General features: G+C 50.2%; 5 protein-coding genes across 6 annotated transcripts in view; all 5 read right to left on the bottom strand.

The window, feature by feature from the left end:
• LOC121660447 (feather keratin Cos1-1/Cos1-3/Cos2-1-like) overlaps positions 1-15767 on the bottom strand; it is a 16855-nt gene extending 1088 nt beyond the window's left edge. Inside the window, exon 1 of the mRNA XM_042019808.1 lies at positions 15711-15767. The gene's annotated coding sequence lies outside the window, so the exon portion shown is untranslated. The remainder of the gene's footprint in view (positions 1-15710) is intronic.
• Positions 5622-7492, bottom strand: LOC121660449 (feather keratin Cos1-1/Cos1-3/Cos2-1-like). Of its 2 annotated transcripts, XM_042019811.1 has the most exons (3): positions 7487-7492; positions 7394-7398; positions 5622-6358 (listed from the first exon to the last, which is right to left on the bottom strand). In XM_042019811.1, exon 3 carries the CDS (start codon positions 6335-6337, stop codon positions 6032-6034), a length of 306 nt encoding a protein of 101 aa, XP_041875745.1. In that variant the 5' UTR covers positions 6338-6358; positions 7394-7398; positions 7487-7492; the 3' UTR covers positions 5622-6031. The 2 variants fall into 2 exon arrangements, with proteins under 2 accessions (XP_041875745.1, XP_041875744.1); XM_042019810.1 differs by lacking the exons at positions 7394-7398; positions 7487-7492 and adding an exon at positions 6698-6783.
• Positions 8506-13047, bottom strand: LOC121660444 (olfactory receptor 6F1-like). The gene is made up of 2 exons (XM_042019805.1): positions 12635-13047; positions 8506-11368 (listed from the first exon to the last, which is right to left on the bottom strand). The coding sequence occupies exons 1-2, from the start codon at positions 12722-12724 to the stop codon at positions 10424-10426; spliced, it is 1035 nt and encodes a 344-aa protein (XP_041875739.1). The 5' UTR covers positions 12725-13047; the 3' UTR covers positions 8506-10423.
• Positions 14628-15859, bottom strand: LOC121660445 (feather keratin Cos1-1/Cos1-3/Cos2-1-like). The gene is given in 3 exon segments (XM_042019806.1): positions 14628-15363; positions 15711-15803; positions 15806-15859. Coding segments are annotated over 3 exon segments (459 nt in total). The 5' UTR covers positions 15845-15859; the 3' UTR covers positions 14628-15036.
• Positions 15860-19122: 3263 nt separating this feature from the next.
• LOC121660446 (feather keratin Cos2-2-like) lies at positions 19123-19507 on the bottom strand. The gene has a single exon (XM_042019807.1). The coding sequence runs from the start codon at positions 19487-19489 to the stop codon at positions 19172-19174; it is 318 nt and encodes a 105-aa protein (XP_041875741.1). The 5' UTR covers positions 19490-19507; the 3' UTR covers positions 19123-19171.
• Between the last annotated feature and the right edge of the window lie 1125 nt (positions 19508-20632).

Genomic DNA, 20632 nt, shown 5'->3' on the forward strand with positions numbered 1-20632 from the left:
GAAAACTCAGTTTATGTACTGTATGGGCCCAGACCAGGCAAGTGATGCTATCCTGATCACTCTGGTGTGGTTGTTTGAAGTGTTGTTTTCAGGAAGAAGCTGCAGTGCTCATAGAATCATATAATCATAGAATGGTTTGGGCTGCATAGAACTCCTTCATAAAGAGAAGCAGAGACAATCACTAGACAAGGTTGTTCCAAGCCCCATCCAGCCTGGCCTTGAACACTTCCAGAGATGCAGCAGCCACAGCTTCTATGAGAAGAGTTCCATTGTCTCACCGCCCTTTGAGAAAGGAATTTGTTTGTAACATCTAATCTACATCTTTCCTCTTTTAGTTTAAAACATTCCACTTTGTCCTATCAGTGTCTGACTGTGTAAAAAGTTGGCATCCATCTTTTATAGACCCCCTTCACATACTGCAAGGCCCCAATAAGGTCTTCCCAAAGCCTTCTCTTCTCCATGCAGAACAACCCCAACTCTCTCAGCCGGTCTTCAGAGAAGAGTTGCTCCAGCCCTCTGAGCATCTTTGTGGTCTCCTTCGGACCTTCGGACACACATCCTTGTGGCCTCCATGTCTTTCCTGTGCTGAAGACTCCAGGTCTGAATGCAGGTGGGGTCTCACGAGATCAGAGTAGATGAGGAGAACCACTGCCAGTCATGCCTTTCGCGATGCAGTCCAGGATGCAGTTGGCTTTCTGGGCTGCAAATGCAAACTCTTGGCTCATGTCCAGCTTTTCATCCACCAGAACTCCCAAGTCCTTCTTCACAGGTCTGCTCGCAATGAGTTCATCTCCCAGTCTGTACTCATGTCTGAGTTTGTCCTGATGCAGGTGCTGCACCTTGCATTTGGACTTCTTAAACTTCATCAGGTTTGCATGGGCCCACTTCTCAAGTTTCTCCAGGTCTCCCTGGATGGAAGTCTCCTTCTGTAGTGTCAGCTGCACTGCTCAGCTTTGTGTCATCTGCAAACATGCCAAGGGGGCACTTGATCTATTATCTCTGTCATTGAAAAAGACACTAAAAAGCATCAGTCCCAAGACAGAGCCTTGAGACATGCCCCTCTTCCCCTGCCCCCATGTGGTCATAGAGCCACAGACCAAGGCTGTGCCCATCCAGCCATTTCCATATTCACAATAGAATACCCTTCAAATCCATGTGTATTGGGTTTGCATGGCCTGGTTTTGGTAGTGGGAAGGCTACAGGGGTGGCCTCTGCAAAAAGTTCCTTGGTGTCCAGCAGAGCCAAAGGCAACTGGCTCCAGGATGGACCCACTGCTGGCCAAGGCTGAGCCCATCAGAGATAGAAGTGACACCTCGGGAATAAGATGTTTAAGAAGGAAAGAAGTTATTGCACAGGTGTAATTGCAACCAGAGAAGAGTGAGAATATGTGAGAGGAACAGCTCTGCAGACACCAAAGTCAGTGGAGAAGGAGGAGCAGGAGCTGCTCCAGACTCCAAAGCTGGGATTACTCTGCAGCTCAGGGTGAAGACCATGGTGAGGCAGCACATGGAGGGCACAGGGGTGCAGAGATGCACCTGCAGCCCCTGGAGGAGCCAACACCAGAGCAGGGGGATGCCTGAGAGGAGGTTGTGACCCCATGGGAAGCCTGTGCTGAAGCAGAGTCCTGGCAGGGACCTGTGGAGAGAGGAGCCCTTGCTGGAGCAGGTTTGCTGGAATGATTTGTGACCCTGTGAGGGTTCCTGAAGGACTGACCCCGTGGAAGAGTGACCCATGTTGTAGCAGTTTGTGGGGAACCATAGCTTGTGGGAAGGACTCATTTTGGAGAAGTTCAGGGAGAACTTCTCCCATGGGAGTGACCCTACCCTGGAGCAGGGGAAGGACTCCCACTCCTCTCCCTTAGCCCCAGCAGGAACAATCTGTGATGAATTGACCATGAGCCCCATCCTGTCTCCCTGCTCCACTGGGTGGGGGAGGAGATAGAGCTGGGAAGGAGGGAGAGGTAGGGGGAAGATATTTGGTTTTTTGGGGTTTTTTTATAAGACTTATTTTACTTCTTATTATCCTCCTCTGATTTTGTTGGTAATAAATTCAAGTAATATCCCTTAGCTGAGTCTGTTTTTCCAATGACAGTATTTAATGAGAGATCTCTTACAGTCATTATCTCAACTGATGAACCATTGTTATATTTTCTCTCCCCTGTCCACTCGTAGAGGAGAGTGATAGAGTGGCTTTGGTGGGTGCCTGGCATCCAGTCAGGGTCAACCCACTACACTGTCTCTCCAAGTTGGAGATAAGGATGTTGTGTGGGCTATGTTGAAGGTCTGACAGTAGTTTAGGTAGATTACACTGGCCAGTCTTCCCTTGCTGACTGTTTCAGTCACTCCATCATTGAAGGCCACCAGATTGCTCAGACATTACTTGCCCTAGGAGAAGCCTTGCTGGCTGCTTTGGATCATCTCCTTGTCCTGAATATGACTTACAGTTGCTTTCATGGGGATCTGCTCCATCATATCCCCAGGCATAGAGGTGAGGTTTACCAGTCTGTGATTCCCCGGGTCTTTTGTATCTCCTCTTTATCTCCTCTTTAAAAATCCAGTCTGCTGCTGAATGCCCAAGGACTCCTGTGCACAAGGATGGGCCATGTCCTTCCCTATCCCTCCCTCCTCAGATCACCCTGATGGTTATTTGTTGTTGTCTCCCCATGTGTGTGCATTGGGCTGCTGGGTTTGACCCTACCTAACTCGGCCCTCAGGAAAAATTTCTGGCTTGTTTTGACTTGTCCACTTTCTGAGCAGTCTGTGAGTACATAAAAAATGCCATGAGCTTGCCTGGGGCCTTGCGCTTCCCCACAAGGCTCCAGCCCTGTTGCGGCTGTCTCCTGGTGTCCTCAGCAGAGTTCACAGTAGGGTGTGTTCCTACACGTGTTCATGTCTTGGTGCTCTTGTGTGCAGCCAGACTTGTGAATGTACCACAGGTGCATATTTGACAGGTGTATATGAACACATGTCCTTTTGTGTCTTTCCTCACAAACAGACTGTGTTGCTCATGGCAGGAACACTCTCCACAGCTCTGTTCATGAGCTCTGCAAAGCAGCAGGAACTCAAGTGCAGCTGAAAAGTAATGGCATCAGCCTCCTAGAAATCTCTCCAAAAAGAGGCACTGTAATCAACCCGTTCCCTGAACCCTCCTCCTCCTGATCCTCCAAAGCTCGTACTCCACTGAGGATGATGCCAAACCCCAGCAAGGACTACCATTTTAGATCCTTAGTTTAGTTCAGTGTAGCAGCATTGGGACTGCCTCAGCAGTCCCCCTCTGCCTGCTTCACCGGGTCAGGACACAGCTGCTAGAGAGTTCGAAAAGATGGGGTTTGCTTTATCCTGGAGAAAGAATAAGGAATCCTACCTACTCTCCTTGTTCAGGCCATGTCCAAATGGATCTGCTTTCAGTGAATTGTTGCTGCTCCTGGGTGTGGGACACAGCCTTCCTCCATGCCAAAGCCAATGTCAAATGTGCAGCTCATTGACCTGGTGCTGTGTCAGGTTGAGATCTTGGCCTAAACAGGTACTGAATTAAAGAATCACAGTACGTGCTGTTGGTGTGCACTGGAGTGGAAGGACAGAGATACTGTGTGTTGCACAGGGGAAGCCAATAAATGGGGTAATTGGGCAGATGGGCTCCAGCAGGGGATGCCCCAGCAGTCGCTCTGTGGTACAGATGTCACCGTGTCCAGGTAGGAGTGGAGCAGAGAGAGAGTGGGGGACTCCAGTGGTGCCAGGCAGAGCAAGGAGCTGGATTGCCCCTATATTAGCAATTCATCCAGTGACAGCAGTGCAGGTCTTGTGGGGGAAAAGGTGAGGTGTGATCATCACAAGAACATGTCCGTGGCCAAAGAGGTGGAGGACTTCAGAGACTCTTCCCTAAATCTCCAGCAGGAAGAATGTGCAGGGAACTTCCCCTGTTAGTTCCTTCATGCTTCAGCCCCTGTTTTGAACTTAGCTTTGCCTTCATCAGCCCCTTCCCTGCATTCAGGGAACTGTAAACATCTGCGATGTCCCAGCCTTTTAATCACTTGCTTAAGCTGAGGGTGGAAGTTGAAAGAGAAATTTTGGAGTATCACAGAAAAAAATCCCTAGATGTCTGTGTTAATAGTGAAGCCAGCTGTTCTTCACAGACGCTCAGAGATTAATGCCACAACTGTGTCGTGGAAAGGAAGAAGAATGTTGCACACTAGTAGGCCCAACTTTCTGTAGAGACACTGTGCCATGCTGTCATCAGTCCTGTTAACCATCTTCTATAAACAGTGAAGGGATGGCTAAAAAGCAGAAATTTCCAACAGGTATGCACAGGGTACAGACATTCATTAGAACTGTATCCTGCAGAACTTGGCTTATGCAGTCCCAATCAACCTTATTGTAAAGAGAGATGTGTTCAGTGCCCTGATACCTCTGTCACCCTGACTGACTGTTGGTCAAACAGGCAAGAGGAGGCGATGTCATCAAAGGACTTCAGAACCTCACTTTCTGGAAGAAAAGGACATCTGTCTGCATTCCAGACTCTCAGATGGGGAAAGGGCAATTTACACAATTTCCACTGTGGATGGATGGATGGATGGATGGATGGATGGATGGATGGATGGATGGATTCTGTTTATCCAGCCCTTACTGACTGAGGCTTCTGATGTGCTTTTGATCAAAACAGTGCCCAAGAGCATCAGACTGAGCAAGAGGGATGTTTGCGAACAAAACTTGTCAGCCACAGACAGCTCGCAGATACTGCTGAGTGTGTCCCCTTGTTACCCCCACAACTCAAGGGGACCAGAATGACTTTGCACAGAACTTTTCTGGAGCAGTGCTGGTCCTGACACAGCAGGGCCTTCGAGGCCCTGAGCCTGAGCAAAGCTGCTCCATCTGTGCTTGGGAGTGACAAGGTACCACCAAGAAGTGAAGGGTCTGTGGGCATTGGTTACTGTCCATGGACTGCCCTGGCCCATGAGGGTTCACGGGGACTCCAGTGTGAGACCCAGTGTGGTTAATCCCAGTACTAACTTGTGAATGATGCCAGCCCTACACGCCTGCCAAAACCTGGACCCTGCCATGGGCCTTAGGTGTTGTGGTAGGGCTTCAAGGAGGAACAGATCCCAGCTGCCCATGGTCATTTGTGCTGGCCATGGTCTGAGACTGGGCAATGGAGAGGAGGAGAAGATGGAGATGAGGCCATGGGCCAGCCCTGAGGCCATTCCACAGAACCACACTTCTGACATCCTTTGGGAACATTTTCTGTCTACCCCAGCACAGCACTGACCAGAGAAAGAAGTGATGCATTCCCATGATCCTGCAGGGTGGTTTGTCTTCAGGACCTCTGACAGAATTCTAGTTGTCACTTGAGGACAGCAGAGGTTTTGCAGGAGGTGTTGGGGGTGTATCTGGGCAGAGACACTGAACGGCAAGGGCTGATTGCCCTCAGGGAGCTGGGGATGTTTTGCATCCTGCCCCAGGACTGTACCCCAAGGAGGACCCTCTGCAGTGTAACCCAACCTCACATTTTTCTGGATGAAGGATCTCACTACATTGTCACCTTATCCCCTCCCAGCATCAACACCATTCTCTCCCAGCAGCTTGCAAGGGCATATGTGGAGGGAAGGACCACCTGGAGACCACGCCTGAGATGCAAAAATCTTTATTGAATTTAAAGAGGAAATCAAAGTTGTTAGAAGCACAGATGCTCAATGCAGGGATCTGGAGGGACAAGCAAGACACTTCACCTCTTGGCCATGGTGAAGTCCATGCAGGGCATCCGTTTGCTTGCCTGTAGAGTGCAGGCTGGCTTAGAGGAGCCTTGCAGCCCAGGGGAGCAGAAGGACACAATGGAAATAGAGAAAAGGAGATATGTAGGCAAGACATAGGCCGTGCTTTCAAAGTGCCTGAGCTGGGCCCTTCCTGCCAGCATTTCCAGGAGGAACTAAAGATGGTCAGTTCCTCTGAAAGAAATGACCTGAAGATTCTTCCTTTGTCCAGCACCATGCCTGGAGATCTGGGGGACACCTCCCAAGACCTGTATATGCCCAGCACCATTAGCAGGGGAGGCCTCTCCTTCCACCGTAGCGCCTGGTGATGCAGGAGAGGTCAAAGCCACCAGAGTTGATGGGAACTCCTTCAGAGCTGAGGATGCTGCCAACAGCAGCAGAGGTGGAGGATCCCACCACGGTGTTCTGTGGGAAGGAGCTGAGGATGGGCCCGGGCAGGGTCACCAGCACAGCAGGCGGTTCAATGACGACAGTGGAGTCCTGGCACTGCCGGACACAGCACTCATTGCAGCTGTTGGCCAGCGGGGTGGGGCCGCAGGGCTGGCAGGGCCGGCATGGGGTGTTGCAGGACATGTCTTGGGGCTGCAGGTGCACCTGGCAGAGACAGCAGAGAGGAAGCAGAGCACAACAGTGGGTGGGTGAAGAGCAGCCTGGTTACCCCATCACAAAAGAGCCAAGGCCATTGTGAGTGGGAAGCTGGAGATTGTGCCAGGAGCCCTACAAAGAGCAGCCTGACTCAGGAAGTTCTCTCCCAGGGCATAAACCAAAACGAACCACAGTCACCAGCCTCTCTCTATGCCAGCCTCCTCCCTCCTTTCCTCTCTCATGACCAGATGCTCCAAACCCCAAATACGAGAAAGCCAACATCAGTTGAGATGTCCACCAAGTGGAGATCTCCCTTTGGAAGAGAAAGAGAAGTGGCTTCAGACTCACCTGATTCCCAAGCAGAAGGAAGCAAGAGAAGTGGATGGGAGAGCAGAGACTTGGGCTGCCTTTTATACCTGCCCTTCACTGCCACAGGACCAGGGACAGCCTTTGCAGAGGTAACAATTTCCTGGCAAGCTCATCTTGAATGCAAACCAGCACACCTAATGATACGGGCTGTGCTTTCATTTCCTGCACTGCTGCCTTTTCATTTCCAGGTTTGTTCCATGCCCGTTTCCCAATGAAGGCTTCTTCTGATCCCTGGGATTAAAGGCCCTGGGATTTCTGAGGCAGGAATGCAGCAGTGCAGGCAGAAAACTCAGTTTATGTACTGTATGGGCCCAGACCAGGCAAGTGATGTAACAGTCTGTATAACTGGTGGGGTTGTTTGTGTTCCAGCAATTCTCAGCTGGGTGCCCAAGGGCTCCTGTGCATGAGGATATGTCCTATCCTTCTCTTTCCCTCCCTATGGTCACTTCTTCCCTCCCTGTGTCCACGGACTGTGCAAGTAATTTTGGCCCCAACCTGCCTAACTCTGCTATCAGGGAAAAATTCTAGCTTGTTTTAACCTATCCCCTCTTTGTGCAGCAGTAAAAATGTCATGGGCTTGTCTGGCTCCTTGTCCTTCCTCACAATGCTCCAACCCTGATGCAGTTGTCTCCAGGTGTCCTCAGCAGAGTCCACAGTGTGTTTTGTTCTTACAACCTTGACTTCTACAGGGTAAGAGAGGGGGGCCCATGCAATCCTCATGAAGCTCAAGAAGGCCAAGTGTAAGGTCCTGAATATGGGTTGGGTCACTCCCAAGGATGGACACAGACTGGGTACTGAGTAGACTGAGGTCAGCCCAGCCAAGAAGAACTTGGGTGTACTGGTGAATGAGAGGCTGGACATGACCTGCAATGTGCACATGCAGCCCTGGAAGCCAATTGTATCCCAGAATTGTATTGCATCCAAAGAAGAGTGACTACCAGGTCTAGGGAGATGGTTCTCCCCCACTACTCTGCTCTTGTGAGACCCCAGCTGGAGTGCTGTGTCCAGTTCTGGGGCCCCCAACATAAGAGGGATGTGAAGGTGCTGAAGCCAGAGGAGGCCACGAAGATGCTCAGAGGGCTGCAGCCCCTCTGCTATGGAAAAAGGGCTGGGAGAGATGGATGTGTTTAGCCTGGAGATGGTCCTGGGGATACCTTAAATCACATTCCAGGGCCCAAAGAGGATCCAAGAGAGATGAAGAGGGACTTTTTACAAGGGCATGGAGTGACAAGACAAGGGGAATGGCTTCCCACTGAAACAGGATTGATTCATACCAGTTACTAAGAAAAAATTCTTTCCTCTGAGGGTGGTGAGGCCATGGCACAGGTTGTCCAGAAAAGCTCTGGCTGCCCCATCCCTGGAAGTGAGGGCTGTGCTGCTGTGAAGCACATACTCTTGCAACTTTTACAGTTGCTTCTAAATCCAGGGATTTTGACAATGAAAACTGTTCAAGAAACCTGACTTGGGGCAGATCTATTGGAGGCTACACCATAAACAAGCCAAACCATCCTTGTCAATGCCCTCTGCTTAAAATAACACTGGGATTCTCAGAGCAAATAGCCTACCAGCTCTTCTTCCTGTTCCTACTCTCTGTGGACCTCCACTGATGGCCACAGCTGGAGGCCTTTGGTAGGAGGCACAACTGCTCTTATGGTTTTGCCATTGTGGTCACAGTAGCCCAAGATGGGAAGGGCCCTTCCTTACCCTGCATCAGCAAGTGGAAAACAGCCATCAGCCAGACTCTGGACAAGATTCTTCCTGCACTCATCCACTGCCAGAGAGTTGTACCACTCCTTTTCATAGCTCTCCTTCTTTTCAGGGAAACCACCCGTGCTGGAGGGAGCTCCTGTGTTCCCAAGTCCATGCCAGTTTCTCTGTCCAACAGCTGGTAATGATCTCAGTGATCAAGAGATCTCAGTGATCTCCTTTCCTCCCATGAGCTAAAGGAGGGGTTCTGGGGACCTATTTTCAGGCAATCCTACTACAGCACTGCTTATGGAAACTCAGCTCAAGGGTGCTGAGTTTCCAGATGGATCCCACCCTTTGAATTGGAGTCTGTTGCTCATGAAGTATCATCCCCTTTGCCTGAGAAATCTCAGGGTACTCATTTGTTTTCCTGCTGCTGTTCCTCTCTCAGATAGCCTGCATCTCCCAAGTGACCTGGGTCTGCTCTGACAGCCCTGTGTGAGGCTTTGCATGCCCCTGTTTATCTCAGAGGGCTTCAAGCAGTGTTGACGAGGAATTCACAGCAGCTCTCAGTGTCCTGCACTCTGCTGTGTCTTGGATTTCTTGGACATGTCAGGTCATGCTTTTTGTTGCTTTCCAGGACTGTAGTGGGCTTCAACACTCCAAATACACAATTCTCTCTGAAATGCATCATTCCTAGGCAGAAATGACAAGCAGTGATGTCTGTCTGAGGATAAATTCAGTCTTGGGCTCTTTCTGCTGTCCCAGCCATTTTCCCAAATGCCACTGAAAAAGAGCACAGCCGACAAAGGGTGGGAATCAGCCTGTCCTTGGGCAAAGGTGCCTGGGCCTGGATACAGGTCTAAGTGCCAAGTGCCCAGGTGGATGCAGGAGGTTTGTAAATCTCCTCCAGAAGTGCCATTGCTTCTAGAAGGGAGGAGTAGATGTTCAGTTCAGACTCAATCATCTTCGTCAGAGAGCTCTACGCTCAGGTGAAATTAATTCCACACTCTCCATAAAGGTGTGTATACCATGCTGATGCCTCCTCATTATGAAGTGGCTACATGGACTATCTTCACTGTCAGTGTGCAAAAAGAAAAGCTTTGAGAATGTGATTAATCTGTTCTGAAATGAAAATTGGGAGGGGAAAAGCAAGTGCTGTTTGGAAGCACTAATACCCTCCCAATGAGTATAAAGAGAGACTTGCTTCCCAGCCAGCCTTCCACAGCTCTGCACTTTGAGTGCTTTGCCAATCACATTAAAGTTTTTCCACAACAAAGCCCAAAATGGGTGGAATAATGTACTGCTAAAAATGATGTGGAGTTTTAGATGTGGAAATGCCCAGACACATCTAGTATGAAACACACCACTTTGCATAATTTTAATTAAAAATAAGAGAGTAGATTCAGATACTAAGGCAAGGAAGGAAGAGGAATTATGCAAATTTTGTTTGCATTCTTATGCTAGGAATAATGGCTATAGGTAGAGATATAAGACATTGCCAAATTTTATCCTGAATTAGGGTATGATTTGATGAAATAGCTACAAGAATGTGGCACAGATACGTCCACAAAACATCAGGCTAAATGGAGCAACATGTCTGTTTCCTAAAGCAATGTTTCCTGAAGTTGCTGGGATTTCTTTAGGAGGTTCAGACGAACCCTGACAGAATGAAGCACTTGGCAAACTGGGGTAGAAACCTGTGGGAGTACCACTCCTCCAGCTCTGTTACAGAGCCATTTATGGATGGGGTTTGTGACCCTTTCCAAGCACAGCACTTTAGAGGACTAGGAGGCATTCTGAATTCACCAGGAATGAACAGAGGGTGGTGGGAGCAGCAGAACTGAGGCTCAGCCCAGCCAGAGATGGCTGTAAGTTGATATGAGCTCATTGGGGAACTGGTGGCTTCTCACTGCCTGCGATGCCCACACAGACCTCCATATCAGTGGGGATTTTCTGCAGGGCAGAAGTCATGGGAGGGAGGGGATGAATCTGTTTGTTCAACTTTGAAAATTCACTTCACTTCTTCTGGAAAGCCCGTCCCAGAGCGAGCTTCACCTCTTTGTTTCTGAGTGTGTAAATGAAGGGGTTTAAGAAAGGAGTTACCACTGTGTTAAAGGTATTCACAATTTTGTTCAGATCCAGGGAGTTCTGGGCCGATGGCTTGACATAAAGGAACATGGTGGAGCCGTACCAGATTGTGACAACACTGAGATGGGCAGAGCAGGTGGAAAAGGCCTTTTTCCGGCCATGGACTGACTGAATCCTCAGGATGGAGGAGATGATGTACATGTAGGAGACCAGGATGACCACACAGGAGGACACCACAACAATTATGGAGATGAGGAAGGTTGCCAGCTCCACAGGCCATGTATCACTGCAGGAGAGGGCAAGGCAGGAATCTATATCACAGAGAAAATGATTGATGACCTCTGGCCCACAGAAAGTCAGCCTGGATGTCAGAAAGGCCAGCAGGGAGATGGACAAAAAGCCTCCCAGCCAGGAGCTGAGTGCCAGCCGAAGAGAGAGGACACTGTTCATGAGGGAGTTGTACCTCAGGGGGTAGCATATGGCTAAGTAGCGGTCATAGGCCATGACAGACAGGAGAAAACACTCAGTGGAGCCTAGAGAGAGAAGAAAGAACAACTGGAGGATGCAGACACTGAAGGAGATGGTCTGGCTAGTCCCCAGCATGACCCCTATGGCTTTGGGAACAACACCTGTAGTGTACCAGATCTCCAGAAAGGAGAGATTACAGAGGAAAAGGTACATTGGGGTGTGTAGGTTGCTGCTTTTCCACACAAGGGCTATGATGGATGCATTGCCTATTACTGTCAGGGTGTACATCAGTGCAAACACTACCACAAGGGAAACTCGGGATTGCCATGTGCCTGGGAAGCCAAGAAGGATGAATTCTTCCACACTTGTCCCATTTGCCATGTCCTTCCAAATGTTGAGGTCCATCTGCAGAGAAAGAAAAGCTTCTGTGAGAGTTTGCATGCCTGTGCTGGTCCTTCAGATGCTACAAGTAGCGAAAAAAAATCACCATCCCTGAAAATGCAGTTGGTTCACAACATGGGAAAATGGCATTAATCCTAAATTAAAATTGTCTGAGAAATCCTTCCCGGATAAAACATGTTTAGACAACTAGATCTAACCCTGAAAATCAGGCCAAACCCAACAAATGAATATTTGGAGAATTATTTATCAGATTATGCACCTCCTTTAAAAATGGGGAATGTAGTCACTTCTGTGAGATGAAAATCCCACTTAGGAAACTATGGACAACAGGCTGAGGCACTCCAGCTATGGGAAAAGCTGTTAGAAATACGAAGGGAATAACATAACCTGTACTCTCCAAGGCAGGCAATACTGAGGTGTGATATCAGCAAATGCAACTGAGGAATACAAATACTGTCAGGTTAATGTGGCACTGCAAGAGATTTTTCCCACCTCTTCTAGGTCAGCTTATTACAAGGGATTGAGACTGAGCTGCAGCTCACAGGGAAGCAGGTTAGTATGTCACTACTCAAGGTCTCCTATATTTGCTTTCTTTCAAGTCTCAGAACAGGAAGCTTTTGCAAATACCTCCATTTCCTGCATTGATGTCTGCTTCTCAGCATAGCTACTAGGAGTACGATTCACCTCTTTGCAATTTTGCCTTCTCAGAGTCAGGGGAAGGATTTCTGCTGACCAAGCTGAAATATCTACTGTGAAATACTCCTATCTCAGCTCCTCAGCTTACCCCCCTTCTTTCTTCACAGATAGAGAAAAAGCATGAGGGCGACATGGCTCATTTTGTCTTATATACATGGCCAAAAGCCCTCTAGAAGTGCCAGGTTGTTTCTGAGGTCTAAGGCAGGAATCTAGTGAGCACTTTAGATGGATGTCAGACATCCCAACTTAGGCAGAGATATTTAGCCTCAGTGACTGAAGGCAAAATCCTCTGAGTTCTATCCTATTAAAGGTAGCTGTGCTGAACTGTTCCTGTAGGCAAGGGAGGATTCTTGATCAGTTCTCTAAGGAGAACATATCTTCAGGTGGATGTGGAAGACAGATGGACTAAATCACCATCTGAATCATCTCTTTTTTTCCTATCTTCCTCCACAGCAATATATACCAGAAAATTCATGTACTTAAAGAGTAAAGAAATCTCCCTTAAATAAGCTCTCCTTAAACATGCAAGGCATCGGAAGTCTGTGCTATATGTCTTGGGCAGGCTTCACTCACCAGATTTGCCAGTGGAAATGATCCAAATGACATTTTTTCATGCACCATCTTCCCGAGGAAGCCATGGTCCCCTTGGCTAATGGAGAACATTAGAAAGAGGTAGATTTTTGGGGGGGGAACTCTGGATTCAGATGAAGGTGTGTGGATGAGCAGCTCTCCCCTTGCCGACTCACTTCAAGCTGATGGCAACTGCCTGACCTTGTTTCCTCTCCATCCAGTAGGATCTGACAGCTTGCAGCCCTGATCTTTTCCCTCTCGAAGCCACGGCTGTAATTCCACTAAAGGGAGCTTTGTGTGCACGCACACAAAGTGTAAACTCTCTTCAGTTTAGCTTCATATAGCAAGATCATACACCAGAGAGTCGCCAGCATCATTAGCATAAGAACATCCCTACACCCACCTCATTAACACAATGAAGCTCCAGCTGGCCACACCTGGGAGACTGTTTTCTGTTTTCCCTCTGGTGTGCCTCAGGGAGTTTGACCTCTGGGAGGTCTTATGGGCTTGTCAGAGATGGATAGTACTCTCTCTTCACACAGGGCAATTAAAGAGCAGCAATGCAATTCCCTAAGTGGCTGCTAGGCTGGGTGTTTGCCTCCTGCCTGCAGCTGTGGTATGAGAACCTTGTCAGGAACTCAGCTGACATGGAGATGTCTGAAATAGTCATGTTCCAAGTATTTGGTGCTGGATACCAAGATGGCTGTGAAACCTCCAAGGTGGGGAGTAACTAAAGGCAACTATGGGCACATGAATACAGATACTGTAAGGTAAGGAGTTCACCTACCTCATTTCAGAGCCTCTTAATGCAGTTAAGGCCTCTGTCTTCAGGCTTAGCTGAAGAACTAAGTAAAGATCTAAGTTCAAAATCAGACGAGATGAGACATTAGTAGAGGAAAATTGATTTCCCCTGACTCCAGAGAAGGTGTCTCCAATTGAAGTACTCATCTTTGCTCCATTTATCATCAGCTGAGAGAAACAGGCACTCTCAAGCCTTAGTTCTACTCTTATAAAAAAAGCTATCTCTCACAGATCAGGCAATCCAGGCCTGACAAACACCTATTTTTCTTCTGTTGACACTCAAGATAAACTAGAGAGCTGGCTTAGACCACACACATACAAAAATACACACACTTCTCGTCCTCTAGGCACCTTGAGTTAGATTCACCTCCAGAGAGTCTGTCTGCACTGTCCAGGATCACCACACAGGTGTTGGACTTGACAGACATTTTCTGCAAGTCCTGTGTCCCAGGCTTCAGTGTGGTTGAGAGAAAACTGACCTGTACTTGGTGTGAGGCTGACATGCAGCTAATGGGAGTAAAGTTCTCAGCTTGAGCCTGTTTTCTGGCCATGAAACCATCTCCCCACTATCTAGCTGTCCTATCCTATGGACATGGATGTGGGGTTTAGCTATGGGATGGAGGTGTTGGAGCCTGTGTGTTCACTTGTGATCACTTAATGAGGCAAGCGATAAGCACGTGACCAGGTATGCAGGCCCTGCTGTGAGCTCCCTCCCTAGCTGGGGAGTTCAGAGGCCGCCACTGGTCAGCTGCAGGATCTGTGTCTCCAGAAAGATGGTTTGTGCCATTTCCTGTGCACGTCTGCTTTGGGATGGGATAAGTCCCCTGGGTGACCTGATGTCCCATCACTGACTGTGGAAAGAGTCCACAGAGTCTGTTAAATCTGGTCCTGAAGATGGGTTGTGTTCCCCATCTGCAGGATGTGCTCTGAGACCAAGGAGTCATATCTGAGCAGAAATGTTGGAAGGCTGAGCCTGATCCCTGCTGTCTGTGGAGAAGTCAGGGATGTCTTCCTTAGCTCCAGTGGACAGTGCCTGAAAGGGCCCCACTGCTGTGTATCCCACCCTCCCCTTCCTCTGGGAATAATCAATGATCCATTGTGTCCCCACCTTTTCCTCCACCACCCATAGCAATGCCTTTTGGTTTCAGCAACTCGAGACAAGGACACCAAAAAAGGATTACATGGAGGCTGAGGGTGAGATGCAGGAAGTTTTATTGTCATTGAAGTGGGAAATGAGTTCCCTTATAGAGGAGGCTGCTGGTGGTGGTGGGAGACCACATGCAACTGCCGGTAGTCTCTGCCCATCACCGATACTGGAGATCCCACGGGGCATCCATCTGCCTGCCCCACAGTGGGCAGCAGTTAGCAGATCCCCCAGAGAGGCTTACAGTCCAAAAGTATGGAAGACAAGAGAGAGGTGGGAGAGAGACTATGACAGGGAAGTCAAACACTGGCCATGGTTTCAGAGAACCCCACCTGCCCTCCTTTGGAAGGGCAGCATTGGTTGCTCAGCATCTCTGAATTCAATGGCCAGGAGCTCTGTCCTCAGTCCAGCATCAGCTTCTGGATTCCTGGGGGTCCTTGTGAGGGCTGCACCAGTGGCTTTAGCATGGAGGACACCTTCTGCCACCATAGCGGTTGGTGATGCAGGAGAGGTCAAAGCCGCCAGAGTTGATGGGCACTCCGCCAGAGCTGAGGATGCTGCCAACAGCAGCAGAGGTGGAGGATCCCACCACGGTGTTCTGTGGGAAGGAGCTGAGGATGGGCCCGGGCAGAGTCACCACCACAGGAGAGGGTTCGATGACGACGGTGGAGTCCTGGCACTGCCGGACACAGGGCTCATTGCAGCTGTTGGCCAGCGGGGTGGGGCCACAGGGCTGGCAGGGCCGGCACGGGGTGTAGCAGGACATGTCTTGGGGCTGGAGATGCACCTGAGAGAGAGGGCAAGGAGGAAGCAGAGCACAGGCATATGTGAGGAGGCATCGGCTGTGAGTCCATCATCCCACTGCAAGAATTTCAATGGTACCTGCTACGCCAGAAGGGAGAAACTAGGCAGTGAGAGAAAGGGGTTTTCAGCCTCATCCTGACACAGTACTGCAAAGTTTCACCTTATTTCTTCAATAAAGAGCTCCCTCAGCCAAATCCTTGACACTCTCTAAGTCAGACCTTAGCTCTTCTCTGACCCCTCAGCACCAGCAGCACTAAGACCTCTCACAGGCTATAGGAACACGTATCTGCTTCACCAGAAAAGGACAGAGGAAAAGAGCTTCAGACTCACCTGGATCCCAAGGAGAAGGAGGCAGGAGAAGTGGATGAGAGAGCATGAAGTTGGGCTGCCTTTTATGGTGGCTCTGAGTTGCTCCAGGCCCAGAGGTGGCTTCTATGAAAGCGGTAATTTCCTAAGGTCCTCATAATGTATGGAAAACATGCCAGCTAATGACATGGGCTGGGTGCTTGTTTTCCGTGTTGCCACCTTTTCATTTCCTAGCTTATGTCATACACATTGCTTCATGGAGGCTTCTTCTAAGTGCTGGGATTGAGATGCCTCAGGATTTCCAGGGCAGGAATGTGTCAGTGTCTGCAGAATCCTCAGCTCAAGTGCTGGGTGGGTGCAGTGCAGGGAAATGAGGTTGGCCTGGAGCTCACTGGTGGTGTTGTCTGTGGTCTTGTTGACAGGAAGGGGCCCAGCTGCTCCCAGCACTTCAGCCCTTGACTGGTCACCCAAGGATATGCCATGATACCACTGCAAAATTATATGCCATGTTTCTTTCCTCCATGCCTCCCAACTTGCTCCAATGTTCACTTTTGCTCAGAATCTCAGGCATTTGGGCTGAACTGTTGTGTTTCATTCTCTTGCTCCTAAATCTCCCCTTACGCCTTTCCAATATCTCCAAGGAGGGAGAATCCTCAGGTAATCTGGGCAATATGAGCCAGTGCTTGGTCACCCTCAACAATAAGGCCTTTCCTATGTTTCAGACAGAGCTTCCAGTGTTCCTGCCTGTGCTCATTGCCTGTGGTCCTGTCACAGGACCTCAGAGAAGCCCCTGGCTCTGTTTGCCTTGCACCCTCTGGATTTGGGTTCCATGGAAGGGTTTTGCTTGTGGGGCAGCCAACACTAGATGGCTTTAAGACTGATCCACCGCTGGCCAAGGCTGAGCTTATCAGTGATGGTGGAAGCAGCTCTGGAGTAACATGTTTAGGAAGGGAGGAAACACCTACTGAGGAACAGCAGACAAAAGAGAGCTAAGATGTGAGAGAAACAACCCTGCAGACACCAAGCTCAGTGAAGGGGGGTAGATGCATATTCATCACCAGTCCTGAGGAAGCGCGAGCCTTAGGGAGCCAGTTGTTGAGGGAAGTGCCTAGAAATACATCCTTGGTGTAGAACTCTACTGAGAAACAGCAAGAGATCTTTTCCATCTCAGACCTCTGCCTTAGGGGATAATTCTGCCCCAGAAGTATCTGTTGATTATTGCCCTAATCTGTTTTACAGATGTGCAGGAGGGCCAGATCTGGACAGGAGTGGCAGGGCCAGAGCTGGTGCTGGGGCTCAGGGCAAGGCCAGACTCAAGAGAGGCCCATGTAAAGGGTCCATCCTGTGACTGCCGTGGGTGGTGAAGGGGTCTGGCTATGTCAGAAGAACAAGAATAGCTCAGGCCGGACCCAGGCACTGAGAGGGCAGAGCTGGGACAGGCCTGTGCTAGGCCTGGGCTCTCACAGAGGCCCTGGCAGGGACCAAGGTGGAGCTGAGCGCATGGATGAATTTGGTCTAGGTGGGCTTGGTCCTCATACTCCCTGTCCCAGGGTTACCTGTTAACTCTGCTCTGACTCCCACACACCCTGTGTGGGGTAGAAGCGCACTTGTGGCTGGGTTGTGATGCCTGTGGGGCCGTAGAGTTCCTGGGCCTCCAGAAAGCTGCTCTGTCCTGGGGCAAGACAAGGCAGAACAAAGCCCTGTTTGTGTTTTGCCACCATTCCCTGTCCCGGGGCTGGCTTCACCTGATGGGTGTTGGGTTCACAGGGAAAGGGGACTCCAGTGTGGGGCCTGCTGTAGCTGATCCCAGTGCTGCCCAGGAACACCTCAGCCCTACAGAAGGAGCACCAGGTGAGCCAGGTCAGACGCTGTGCTGCAGGGGGAGAGGGCTGCATGGGGAAGTTGTATCTGCTGCCCATGACCAGGCACACTGACCATGGCCCCTGGATCAGGTGATGGAAGAGAGGGACAGTGGAGTAGGGAATTTAGGCCATTCCAAGGCTATTAACCCATTCCCAATTCCTGCCATTCTTTGGCTTGTGAGCCTTCTTGCACAGCACAGCTTCACACAAAGCAAGAGGAGCACTCTTCCCCAAGAACTTGTGGAAATGCTGACCTCCTCAGGCTTCTCACATGCCTGCAGTTCTCTTCTAGAGAACAGCAATCTTCAGGATTCCTGATTGTATGATGTGCTTCAGGTCCAAGAGGTATTTCTGAAAGGAGACGCAGCCAGGCAAGGACTGACAGCGATTGGCAGTGGAATAACTAGGGATGTCTTCCTTCATGGATGAAAGGCTGGATACGAGCTGTAAATGTGCTCTTGCAGCCCAGAAAACCAACTGTTTCCTGATTCTGACCCTCTACACTGAGACCCCATCTCAAATACTGCCTCCAGCTCTGGAGTCCTCAGCAGAGGGAAGACATGGACCATTTGAAACAAACCCAGAGGAGCTCACAAAAATGATCTGAGGACCGGAGCACTTCTCTTATAAGGACAGGCTGAGACAATTGGGCTCGTTCAGCCTGGAGAAGAGAAGGCTTTGAGGAGACTTTGTTGCAGCCTTTCAGTATGTAAAGGGGGCTTAAAAGAAATATTTTAGCAGGGTGCGTTGTGATAGGGCAGGGGAAACAGTTTTAAACTAGAAGATGGTAGATTCAGGTAGCTATGAAGAAATTTTTTACAAAGAGGGTGATAATACAGAGGAATATGTTGCCCGGAGAGACAATAGATCCCTGTACGCATTCTAGGTCAGGTTGGGTGGGGCTTTGAACAATCTGGTCTAGTGGAAGGTGTCACTACTCATTGTAGGAAGATTGGACCAGGAGAAATTTAGAAGACCCTTCCAGCCTAAAATTCTATGAAATTCTGAGATGCCTCAGTGCCTGGAAGCAGTTCTGGAAAGAAGTTTCATTGCAATTTGTCCCACGCCCCAGTGCCACTAGGAATGATGAAGGGCTCCCCTTGTGCCTGTCAACCAATGGCTTTTCTGCTCAGCACTCAGTGCACAGATGAAAGACAACTAAAGGACACAGGCAGCGAGTTTTTAATGTGTCCGAAGGTGAAAATGAGGTCACTCTAGGCAGAGGCTCCAAGTATGAAGAGGAGCAGAAACAGCTGAGAATCTCTTCCCTTTTCCTGTGGCAGAGTTCCCACAGGGAATCTGTTGACCTGTCCAGCAAAAGGAGACAGTCCAGCATGCCCCTGCATGCTGGTCTCTGGGGTCCTCACAGCAGGTTTTGAAGGAATCACAAGAAAACAAAGGCTAGAGTGAGAAAGGGTGAGAGTGAAAGGAGAGGTAGACATTGGCCAAGTTTTCAGAGAACGCAGTAACAACTTGCTCAGGTTGATCCCTTCAAGTTTACCCTGGCAAGGCGAACCAGCAATGATCAGCTGCTTTTAAAACAATGACAAAAAGGTTGATCCTCTGTCCAGCTTCATATTCTGAGTTCCTCGGTATTCTTATCTGAGGCCATTGACAGCAGATTTAGCAGAGGTGACATTTACTGTCACCATAGCGGCTGGTGATGCAGGAGATGTCAAAGCCCCCGGAGCTGATGGGAACTCCTTCAGAGCTGAGGATGCTGCCAACAGCAGCGGAGGTGGAGGATCCCACCACGGTGTTCTGTGGGAAGGAGCTGAGGATGGGCCCGGGCAGGGTCACCAGCACAGCAGGCGGCTCAATGACGATGGTGGAGCTCTGGCACTGCCTGACACAGCACTCATTGCAGCTGTTGGCCAGCGGGCAGGGGCCGCAGGGCTGGCAGGGCTGGCACTTCTCTGTGCAGGACATGTCATGGGGCATGAGGGTAACCTGAAGAGAGGGCACGGAAGAAGCAAAATATAAGGATATATGAGGAGCAGCCTGTCACTACATCAGGAGTCAAAGAACATGCAGGGCCAGGAGGCAGAGGCTCTGCAGAGATGTATGAGGGCTGGTTGGCCTCATCCTGTCAGGGCCCAAAAAGAGCCACCAGCTCCTACGCAGCTACTGCCCAGGCCCCGAGTCCAGATGCCACTTGATCACCATCCCAGCCTCCCTCCATTTTGAACCTTCTTCCGACTTCTCTCTCCCATGACAAACAGCCCCAAGAGCCGTCGTAGAATAGAGCAGGAATCAGCTGAGAGGTCCATTGAGGTGAGACAGCTCCGGGAAGTGGCTCCATCTCCTGGGCCGGGGCGCTGCTGCTGCCTCAGGCTGCAGCTGGTTCTGTGCAGGCTGATTCTCGCCGGGATGTCCTTGCTGGAGGAGGGGGAGAGTCCATTTGCCAAGACACCAAGCTGTGCCCGTGCAGAGCCCCTGAGTGCTCTGAGCCCGGGCGAGAGCCAGAGCGGCACCGGCGCAGGGCTCAGCCCCGGGGCGGAGCTGGAGGCTATGGAGAGAAGAGAAAAAGAGGCGGCACGGCCAGAGCACAGGGCCGAGGCTGGCGGGAGCAGCGGTGCTCGGGCGGCGGAGCGGCGGGATGCGGCGGTGTCGGGGCGCGGGGCTGGCGGCGCTGGCCGCGGTGCTGCTCGGTGCGCGGGCGTGGGGCTGGGGCGACCCGGCAGGTCCCTGTAAACTACTGTCCCCTTTGGCTTCTTCACGGGCCTCTGTCCCATAACCATACTCGTCTCCATCCCTTCGTCTGCACTATTCCATATTGCGTCAGAAAACTCATCTCTCTCCTCTTTGTCCAACCATTCCTGTACCTTCCTTTCCTCTGTGTCTTTTTGTATATCTTATGTAGTCATTATTATTATTAATGGACATTTCCGTTCCTGCACATATTGACATCCTCTGCAAACTATTTTCATCATAATCTCTGTACGTTCCTGACTGCTTCTGTGGGATTTTGTTCTGGGCAGGGCTGGGTAGAAAGTAGGAGTTGAGGGGTTTTTTTCTCCTCGGCAGTGGCTGCGGTCAGAGCCCAGGTCCAGCAGGAGCCACGGCTGGAGACCACCGAGGGCA

This window comes from Corvus kubaryi, unplaced genomic scaffold (assembly GCF_017639235.1).
Source record: "Corvus kubaryi isolate FWS band 111438036 unplaced genomic scaffold, C.kubaryi_AGA036_p1.0 35885, whole genome shotgun sequence".
In the NCBI taxonomy this organism is placed as follows: Eukaryota; Metazoa; Chordata; class Aves; order Passeriformes; family Corvidae; genus Corvus; species Corvus kubaryi.

Coding starts and splice junctions, on each gene's coding strand:
- LOC121660446 (XM_042019807.1), bottom strand. CDS start 19,489: ATGCCCCATGACATGTCCTGCACAGAGAAGTGCCAGCCCTGCCAGCCC.
- LOC121660444 (XM_042019805.1), bottom strand. CDS start 12,724: ATGTTCTCCATTAGCCAAGGGGACCATGGCTTCCTCGGGAAGATGGTG. Junction 11,369..12,634: donor CATTTCCACTGGCAAATCTG/GTGAGTGAAGCC, acceptor CTTTCTCTGCAG/ATGGACCTCAACATTTGGAA.
- LOC121660449 (XM_042019811.1), bottom strand. CDS start 6,337: ATGTCCTGCAACACCCCATGCCGGCCCTGCCAGCCCTGCGGCCCCACC.